Here is a 10,621-nt window from a genome sequence, read left to right as displayed (position 1 = left end):
CAGTGGTTGCAACGTGCTCGGTAAGGTCGTAAAAGGCCCGACAGAGAAGCAATTCGTTTTTTCATATTCGACTTGTGATGTTATTCTGTGACTGCCCACACAGTGGCTGTATTTACACTTGTATCTTTCCACTTGCATTGTTAATAGGACATCATTCCATATAAACTCTTGTTATATCGCTCTTTCATAATCACCGAATCAACACGCGGTTACCGAGAAGCGACAGAAAACCAGGTCACGCGGCGCAACAACCACGTTTTCTCGCCGACATCGTGAAGCTCACCTGCCGGACTTTAACCGCAACGAAGTTAAATCGTTCAGTATTTTTATACATTGCAAGGCGCGTGCGGAGAAAAATAATACTTAAGCAAAATAATTAGGGACTAAAATAAAATGTCAATGTTTGCATATTAAACGTTAAAGGTAACGTTTTGCTAAATCAATTTGTCAGCAGAAATGAATTACTTTTGATTTGAAAGTTGATTCATGGCGTTGAGATCAAACTTGAGATTGAAACAGTCAAGTGCAGCCGCCATCTAAATCTGTGCCGCCGCTCTTAACCTCTTACTACATGTTGACATTGCACGCCTGTGTGCTGTTTAACTTACTTAAGAACTGGTTCATTCTGCAGAGTTTAACACACCGGCGATCTAAAATAAACACTTTGGGAGAAAGAGGAACAAGGTGTGGCAATGGCAAAATGTGATCTTTCAAATTATTAAGCACAAATCTTCTTTAGTTACCGGTGATGTACAAAACTGTATAGAACTTTAATAATGTTGTGCAATGAAGCCTCAATTCTTAAATAAGTATTCTTAAGTGTCGCGCAAAGCTGTTTTATTTAACAAGAGTCCGTTCTAATGGACTATATTTATTCCACTCTCAGAACTATTAAACTTGCATCTACGTGCTATCTTTTTAAAGAGACTCCGACTTCCACCGGGTATGCAGCACTTCAAGCTCAAACTTCAAAGTTTACCGAGGGCTATCATAAAACCAGAAGACATTGGAGCAGAATTAGGCCACGCGGCCCATCGAGTCTGCTCCGCCATTCAAGCATAGCTAATATTTTCTCATCCCCATTCTCCTGCCTTCTCCCCATCACCCCTGATCCCCCTGTTGCAGGAGGACGTTTATCAAAATATCGAGGCAGGAAAGAAAAACAGCCCCAAAATGTAGTATCAGTCCTGGCTTAATTTCATACAATTATGCCGTATGTTTTTGGTAACTGCAATTTAGAAATTGTACACCAGTACAAACAGAAGATAGTGATGGTCAGGTGGTATATAGAGGGTGATACCTACTTGAAAAAGAGATGTATTTTTAAAAAACGTATAGAATCACTACAGTGCAGGAGGCCGTTCAGCCCATCGATTCTGTTCGACCCTCTGAAAGAGCACCCTGCCTAGACCCACGCCCCACCCTATCCATGTAACGCAGTGACCCCACCTGACCTTTTTGGACACTAAGGTTCAATTTTATCATGGTAAATCCACTTAACCTGCACATCGTTGGACTGTGGGAGGAAACAGGAGCACCCGGAAGCAATCCACGCAGACACAGGGAGAACGTGAACTCCACACAGACAATGACCCAAGGCTGGAATTGAACCCAGGTCCCTGCTGCTGTGAGGCTGTACCACCGTGCTACCCAATATAGGAAACTGGAGCACCCGGGGACAACCTATGCAGAGGTGGGGAGTAAGTGCAACTCCACACAGTGAACAGATTGGAAGTGAACCCGGGTCCCTGACGTTGTGAGGCATCAGTGCGAACCACACAATAGGGGTCATGTATGGAGTTCAGATCCCTATACAAGCGGTGGTTTGAGAAAATTAAACCTCAACTAGAAAGTGTTTTAATAGATCTGTTTACTGATCATTTACCCAGTTTAGAACATAGAACAGGCCCTTCGGCCCTCGATGTTGTGCCGAGCAATGATCACCCTACCCAAACCCACCCTATACCCATAACCCAACAACCCCCCTTAACCTTACTTTTTAGGACACTATGGGCAATTTAGCATGGCCAATCCACCTAACCCGCACATCTTTGGACTGTGGGAGGAAACCGGAGCACCCGGAGGAAACCCACGCACACACTGGGAGGACGTGCAGACTCCGCACAGACAGTGACCCAGCCGGGAATCGAACCTGGGACCCTGGAGCCGTAAAACATTTATGCCAACCACCATGCTACCGTGCTGCCCCTTTTGTAAGATAGAAAAAAGATAAAAGGGGAGTGGTGCCGCAGAAATACTGTAAAGACCAGATTACCTGGTGTCTGTCATGTGTTCCACCCCCTACCACCCCTCCTTTATATTAGGAACTGCCTTTCATCCGTGAATTCTCCGAGGAAGAGAAACGCTTCTGATTTGTGGTGGCTTTTGGATTGTGTAGTGTGAGGACCAATGGAACACGAATAACTTGTCTTTCGAAACGACACCACTCCAGCTTCCGCCAATTATGAGCTGTTTTAGTTATTCGTGTCGGAGATTCAAATAATTGCTAATGATTCTAAAACGCGGCGAGATTTGCACCACGTTCAAATCGAATGATTATTTGAATATCTTCTTCATGAATCTTGTCAGAAGACTTAGTGAACAAATTAAGACTTAGTCATTTTCGCAAGGAGAAACGTATCGCAAAATATAAATAATTCAGCCCAAATCAGAAATCAATCCTCAAATAAAAGTTATTACATTTCTCCCTTCAATCCTGCAGAAGGGTCATTTAGACCTGAAATGTCAACTGTTTCCCTCTCCACAGGGGCTGCCAGATCGGCCGAGTTTATCCCGCATCTTCCGTTTTTAATTTCCGAAGTAAACCAGTTTATGTTGGTGAAAATTACAAACGTTGAAATTGTAGCAGCTATTTACAAAATAAAAAGCAAAACATTCCGGTTAAAATCAGGCTTGCCCGTGGAAGGTTAGTATAATTGCTATGATCAGATTACAACCGAAATTGTGCAAAAAAACAAAGTGGATTTAAAACTGAAAACAGGAACGTAAGTGTGAGAATGAGACTAGAATTAATCGGACGATTTGTAATTTGTGTGTGGGTTGCTCTACTAACAAGTGCTTTCTCGCTGCGTGCCGCTGTGGCTTCAGGTTACGCGCAGTTTTTTTTCTCAGTTCGTTGTTCGCTTTTGTTTCCGAACGAAACGCCCAAATCGCGTCCCCTGGGATCCCTGTTTAAACTCGAGTCACCATGGCAACAACCTGCAAATTCCCCACCTTTTCAGCGCTACAAACCTATTATGTGGTTTATTCCCTTCGCCCCTTTCGTCTGGTCCTTGGACACTTTTAAAATATGTATAACTGTACCAAAGCCCCACTTGTTGGTTAAGAATTCCCCAAGAGGCGGCCAAGTGGGTCACATGGCGACTGTGTTGTCTTTTTAATCCATTTGGTGGCAGTGGAGTTATTGGAGCCGGGAGTGTGGATCCCGCTACAACTCCGTTTTTTTTTGCTGAGTGTAAATTTGTACCTTAAACCCCCCTCCAGGTCAGAGCAAGAGCAGAGCAGGCGGGTCGCCGGAGACAGATCCTGCCAAGAGATTTACAAACCCACCTGTGAGGCAGAGGAAACCACAGCATACAAAAAAAAAGGCACCTTGTTGCATCGAAGACACTGACTGTGGGTGATCGGCCAGAGACCGGGCAAAGAAGGAAGGGGGAAGTAGGTGAGAGACAGAGGGGAGGAAAGAGAGGGATCAGGATCCAGGGAGGAAGGAGGTGGTGAATGAGGAGCCAGAGGGAGGGAGACGCCTGATGCGCTGAGATGGGAGCCGCTGGCGGCGCCTGCCCGTTCCCCTGGGCGCCTCCCAGTCACTCGCAGGTCCTGCCGGAGGAGAGCCGCTGTGTTTGTTGTTGTTGTGTTGCTGAAAGTTTGGGAAACGGGAGCAGGTTTAATGCTGTCGAGAGCCGGGGCGGCGGAGCCATCTTGAAATGAAACTGGGGTCAAAGTAAAACTTTTTTCCCCAAAAAAACAGAACCCCCACACAAATTGGGGTGGGAGATAAAGTCGAAAGGGGGCAAAGAGTAGGAGGGGAAACAATAAGGGGAAAAAGTAAGGGGAGATAAAGCAGAGAAAATCAGGGGGGGAGGAAGAGGGGCAGAAAAAAAGTTACACGGGGGGGGGGGATAGTAATAGGAGGGAAGTTTGTAAACTCAACATGCCAGGCTCCAGTAGGTAGGGAGGGCACTCGGGCTGAGGGTCACTGGCTTTGAGGATGAAAAGTTGCTGGAGATTTGGCCAGTGGTAGATCGTTCCTTTTATTTATTTTGTTGTTTTGGGGTTTTAAAGCCATGTCTCTCCGCTGCCCCATCCTTCTTACTCTCCTCCTACACATCCCCATCTCGGGCTCCTTCAGGCTGCATCTTTCCCAAGGGAAGGTGCCGGGATCCGGGGAGCCGCCGCTGGCCAACATGTCGCTGGGGGCGGCAGCGGCGGGCTGGCGGTGCCGGCTGGACGAGCGGCGGACCCCCGAGCCGCTGCGGGGGTGCCTGGAGCTGGGCGCCCGCAGCGGGCAGCTGAGGCAGACGGGGCCGCTGGACTGCTCGCGGCTGCCGGCCAACCCGCTGCCGCTCCACCTGCGCTACCGCGCGGCCGAGCCGCCCCGCCTGCTGAGCGTGCGGGCCCGGCTCGCAGTCCACGTGCACGGCCCGGGCTGCCAGCCGCGGGGCCGGCTGCAGGCCGGCCGGCTCGACGTCGACGTGCGGCTGGCGGGCCCGGCGGCCGGCCGCCGCTCGCTGCTCAACGTGTGGGACTTCGTCCCCGCCGCGCTGCGGCCGCCCGGCGCCCTCTGCTCCCGGCTCAACGGCAGCGGCCTGCCGCTCCTGCACCCGGCCGGTGTCCTGTGGGCGGGGGGCGAGTGCCCGGGGAGTGCGGCCGGCCCTCCGCCTCCACCTCCACCTCCCGCCGCCGAGGTCCAGCTGCTGTGCGCCCCCCCGCCGGGCCGTCCGGGGGGCGCCCTCCTGATCCGGGTCCGGCTGGCGGAGGACCGGGTCGCGGCCGGCCGGACCCTCCGCGCCAAGAGGAGCAGCAACCGCAGCCCCCAGTTCGAGCTGCCCAGCTACCAGGTGTCGGTGCCCGAGAACCAGCCGGCGGGCACCCGGGTCATCGCGCTGAACGCCCGCGATCTGGACGAGGGGGACGCGGGGCGGCTGGAGTACACCATGGAGTCGCTATTTGACAGCAGGTCCACCGACTACTTCCACATGGACCCTGACAGCGGAGCGGTTACCACCACACAGCAACTGGACCGCGAGACCAAGGACACCCATGTGTTTAAAAGTGAGCTCCCACATTTACCTCTTCTCGTGTGTGTATGGTGTCAAAAAAAACAGGCAGTGCTAAAAGTTCAAACCTGCTTCCTTCACCCAGTTTTTAAAAAAACCCACCTGCAGAGTGCTCATCACCCCTCTGCACCTTCATCATCATGAAGAGTTCATCTGGTGAGCTTTCCCCGGGTGGCTCATGCACAACAGTAACAAAAAAAACAGACACAACACAATCTCAGCAGGTCTGACAGCATCTGTGGCGAGAGAATGGGAGCTAACGCTTCCTCGTCAGGGTGACTCTCTGTCAAAGCTTCTCTCTCCACAGATGCTGACATACCTGCTGAGATTTGCCCAGCGTTTTCTGTTTCTCGTTTCCCAGTTTGCTTTCATAGATGCAGCTACTTCTAAGCGTAAAGCACATATTTTTTTCACTGAAGCTGTATTCCCCAAAAGTGCTTCCCACCAAAGTAAAATTTGACACAGGCCCCAGACGGAACGATTCTGACAGGTAACCAAAAGCTTGACTAAAAAGGCAGGTTTTGAAGAGGGCATTCAAAGGAGATGGAGTGCTTTGCCAGAGGAATTCTGGGGTGCTGGGCATCTGAGCTGAAGGCACACTGTGCAAGAGGCCAAAATTAGAGCAGTGCAGATGTTTCTGAGAGTTGTGCAAAGTGGAGGAGATTAAAAATAGGGAGGACTGAAGTGATACATAGATTTCAATACAAGGATGTGTCTTAAATTTAAGACATTGCTTAACTTGGAATCAGCATAGGTCTGTGAGCACGAGGGCGATGGGTGATTGCCACTTTTTCCAAATTCGACTATGGACAGCAGAGGTTTGGATGATGTTGAGTTTATGTAGGGTAGGAAAATGTGAGGAGTGTGTCTAAAGGTAACAAAAGCATAGATGAGGGTTTCAGCAGTAGGTGAGCTACCTGCAGTTTAAATTATCTGCTACCATATACTGACTTTTGATCAAAAGTGTAATTTTTATAAGTCAATTAAATCATCACAGTTTAGGCATCAGGGAAATACGAAGTTTTGAGTCTGACTCCTAGTATTTTTCTCTTCCCCTCAAATCATTTTTCTTCCTACCCTGACTGGGATGCAATTCCACAGACAACAGCCTCTCTCTCCCCTAGTATTATGCAGAAGTGATGCACATCCTCCCCGTGTGTGCGTGGGTTTCCTCCGGGTGCTCCGGTTTCCTCCCACAGTCCAAAGATGTGCAGGTTAGGTGGATTGGCCCTGGATAAATTGCCCTTAGTGTTGGGTGGGGTTACTGGGTTATGGGGATAGGGTGGCGGTGTTGACTTTGGGTAGGGTGCTCTTTCCAAGAGCCGGTGCAGACTCGATGGGCCGAATGGCCTCAGTCTGCACTGTAAATTCTATGAGAAACATCTTATGTAAACCTAAGCAATGAGTACTGCTCAGCTGTTGAAGGATGTCAGCAGAAAGAGAGAGACCAGGGATAGCAGACAACTTGAATAGCTCTTTCAAAGAGCTGGTACAAACATGATGGGCCAAGTGGCCTCTTCCTGTTCCATCTGTGGGCACTGCAGCAACTTGTGAGGCTCCTGCAACAAGACAGCAGCACCTTCCAAACCCCTACCGCTTAGAAGGGCAAGGGCAGCAGATCCTTAGGAACACCACCATCTGCAAGCTTCCCTCCAAGTCACACACCATTCTGACCCAGACCTATATTTTTGTTCCTTCACTCACTTGGTTAGATCCTGGAACTCTCTCACTAATAACACTGGTTATTGTCAGAACACATGGACTGCAGCAATCCAAGGAGGCAGCTCACCATCACCTTCTGAAGGGCATTTAGATTTATTGTCATGTGTGCAGAGGTACAGTGAAAAGATTTGTTCTGCATACAGTCTAGACCGATCGTTCCATGCATAAAATATAGGGCAAATACACAATGCAAATACATGTACATCGGGTGAAGCAAACTGAGCATAGTGCTCTGTAGAGAAGGTGCGTGAAGAGATCAGTTCAGTCCATAAGAGGGTCATTCAGAAGTCTGGTAACAGCGGGAAAGAAGCTGTTTTTGAATCTGTTAGTGCATTTTCTCAGTCTTTTGTATCTTCTGCCCGATGGAAGAGAGAATAACCCGCGTGGGAGGGTCTTTGATTATGCTGCCCGTTTTCCCAAGACAGCGAGAGGTGTAGTCAATGGATGGGAGGCAGGTTTGTGTGATGGACAGTGTTGTGTTCACGATTTAGGGATTGGCAATATATTTTGATCTAACCAGCATTGTCCCCATTCCTTGAATGAGTTTAAAAAAGCATAATAAAGTCCAATAATGTCAGCTTGCAATTGTTTCTTTTTGGTACCCAAACACTGCTACAGTCCCCAAGAACCATTTGTCCTCAACATGTGTCATGACTGAAAGTTTGTTATTATCTCATAGATACGAGTTCCCATTGACCACAGCAAAAACTCTTCTCTGTAATAGATTATTCTTCCTTTGTCCAGGCAACGATCAAAGCTGATTTCAATATTTAACAGTGTTGCCTGTTTTGTCCCTTTTCAAAATACGGAACTATCCTGCATCATGTGTCTCAAATACATAGCAACTCCTATGCTAACCATTTATGTTGCTTGGCAAAATTCCAAAAACAATAGTACATTGACAATGGCAGAACATAATCAATGTTTCAGATTATTGAGCCCACTATTATTTTATAAATTTAGAGTACCCAATTTTATTTTCCAATTAAGGGGCAATTTAGCGTGGCCAATCCACCTAACCTGCACATCTTTGGATTGTGGGGGTGAAACCCATGAAGATATGGGGAGAATGTGCAAACTCTACACGGACAGTGACCCAGGGCCTGGATTCGAACGTGGGTCCTCCGCACTGCAGTCCCATTGTGCCCACTATTAACCATGCAACGTACAACCGAATCAATGTGTGAGTTTCTCACAAAATTGAATGAAGTTTAGAATATAGCAGAAGTATTCAGAATCTAGCGTAAATACCACAGAATAAGACACTGCAATCCATAGGCAGTTATGTTTACTTTAACCTTTGCTACTTTGGCTATATTGTATTGCACTGTGAGCAAATGAAGCGCCACAACTTTTGTTTTTAAATTTAGAGTAGCCAATTATTTATTTCTTTTTCCAATTAAGTGGAAATTTAGCATGGCCAATCCACCTAACCAGCACACCTTTGGGTTGTGGGGGTGAAACCCACGCTGATATGGGGCGAATGTGCAAACTCCACACGGACAGTGTTCCAGGGCTGGGATTCGAACCCGGGTCCTCAGTGCCGCAGTCCAAGTGCTAACCACTGCGCCACATGCTGCCCAAAGTGTCACAGCCTTTTATGGGCGAAGGTTTATTATCTGATGGGTAGTGTTTCATGCTATATAATTATATAAATTGCAAATAATGCAAAAATCCTCACACTTTGCAATATGCTTGTTTTACACAAGGCAGCCTTATCCTTCCTCCAACTATTTACACCCTTGAATTCAGATGTGTTATTTTGGATGCAGTAGTTCACCTTTTGGTATTTTTTTTCATGCCAGGGTAGAAATTTTAAAAGATACTTTGTTCTTGAAGGAATCATTTTAAGATTGAGAAGTAAAAGTGGAAAGTGAAGGGAAGATGAACCGAATCCAAGGAGAGTGGTGGAGCATACCAAAATTGAGTTTTTATAACCTGAATAGTGTGCGAACAGAAATGGACCGTAGGGAAATAGGTAGGGTGTTCTTTCAGAGTGTTGGTGCAGAGACGATGGGCCGAATGGCCTCGATCTGCACTGTAGGGATTCTATGAATCCTACTGATAATTTAAATTAAAAACATTTCAAGTGAGTAGAGGAACTTTATTTTTGCTTCACATTTGTTGCAGAACGAGTTTTGCCCCAATTGTTGTAAACGTTACAGTGAGTAGTATGTCATTGCAAACCAATGAACTAGCCGAGATGCCAATTATCTTTTTTTTAGCAATTCTTTGTTGGAGTTCGTTTGAAAAATGTGTCAAATATCAGTGTTGCTGAATCTCAGAAGTAATACAGTAGTTGATTTCAGCAAATTGCAATTGTTTTTGGTTCATTTAAATAGCTTAATGCTATTTTTCATGCACTGGCTAAGAAAGTGTGCTGTACCATGGCTGTTCTAGGTCTAGGCCTCCGATACATTGCTACTTGGAAGCCATTTCAGAGAAGAGGTCAGGGGAGAAAGCTTTGGCATCCATCTTTCTATTATCATCGACACTAGCTGTATTATATAAACACAAAATATTGCTTTATCAGCCCAGAATACTTATTTTTAAAACCCTACCCGTGTTCTAGTTTCTTTTTGTATGATGAAATTGCCATCACATTCTACATAACTTGTGTAGTTGTTCTAGGGATGGCCACATTTACACTCATTCCCTCACACCATTTAATTAATCTCAGGCAGGTAAGTAGGTAATTTTCACATTTATCATAGATCATAGAATTTACAGTGCAGAAGGAGGCCATTCGGCCCATCGAGTCTGCACCGGCTCTTGGAAAGAGCACTCTACCCAAGTTCAACACATCCACCCTATCCCCATAACCCAGTAACCCCACCCAACACTAAGGGCAATTTTGGACACTAAGGGCAATTTATCCAGGTCCAATCCACCTAACCTGCACATCTTTGGATTGTGGGAGGAAACCAGAGCACCCGGAGGAAACCCACGCACACAGGGGGAGGATGTGCAGACTCCGCACAGACAGTGACCCAAGCCGGAATCGAACCTGAGACCCTGGAGCTGTGAAGCCATTGTGCTATCCACAATGCTACCGTGCTGCCCTTTATTACTATTGATATTTTAATATTGTGGTGTTACATCTTTTTACTTCACAATTGTTATCATTTAACCCGTTGTCCATGTATCTATGTTTGCATGCAGTTGTTATATGAAAACAGATCATATTGAGAAATATTATTTCAAAACCACATACGTGTTTTGTATCCACTAAATTGCAGCAATTACCATTAGTGCATAAGGAAAATCATTACCAGGTCCTGATACACCTCTTTCGCTACATACTGTAGCCTGGCACTGACCGTGTGCCAGAAATTCCTCCGACATACAGGAAAATGTGTTGTGCAAAGCTTTAGTTTTTTTTTAAAGAACCTCTCTCAGAATTAATTAGGTTTTATTTGAATTGTAAATGTTTCAATAAGTAACTGCTAACAACTCATTTGCATAAAGTATTTTAATGTTGCACAGTCTTTCAGGGCACTTCTCTGATGTGGGGTAGGGACAGAATTATACATTGAACAAAAATAGCTGGGGAAGTTGACTAAAGTTGACCGATGTGTGTAGCAGTAGAGGCAAAATTT

General features: G+C 46.5%; 1 protein-coding gene across 5 annotated transcripts in view; it reads left to right on the top strand.

Moving 5' to 3' along the window:
- The first annotated feature begins 5,041 nt into the window (after positions 1–5,041).
- The window catches only part of celsr1a (cadherin EGF LAG seven-pass G-type receptor 1a), a 386,197-nt gene continuing 380,617 nt past the window's right edge, over positions 5,042–10,621 (top strand). For all 5 annotated transcript variants that reach the window (XM_038811388.1, XM_038811389.1, XM_038811386.1 and 2 more), the window contains exon 1: positions 5,042–5,295. In XM_038811388.1, coding sequence (XP_038667316.1) covers positions 5,178–5,295 — 118 coding nt within the window. In that variant the 5' untranslated portion in view covers positions 5,042–5,177. The remainder of the gene's footprint in view (positions 5,296–10,621) is intronic.

The sequence above is a fragment of the Scyliorhinus canicula genome, chromosome 11, assembly GCF_902713615.1.
Source record: "Scyliorhinus canicula chromosome 11, sScyCan1.1, whole genome shotgun sequence".
NCBI classification, from domain to species: domain Eukaryota; kingdom Metazoa; phylum Chordata; class Chondrichthyes; order Carcharhiniformes; family Scyliorhinidae; genus Scyliorhinus; species Scyliorhinus canicula.
The sequence above is the reverse complement of the archived record's forward strand: the minus strand, read 5'-3'. Positions and strand labels throughout refer to the sequence as shown.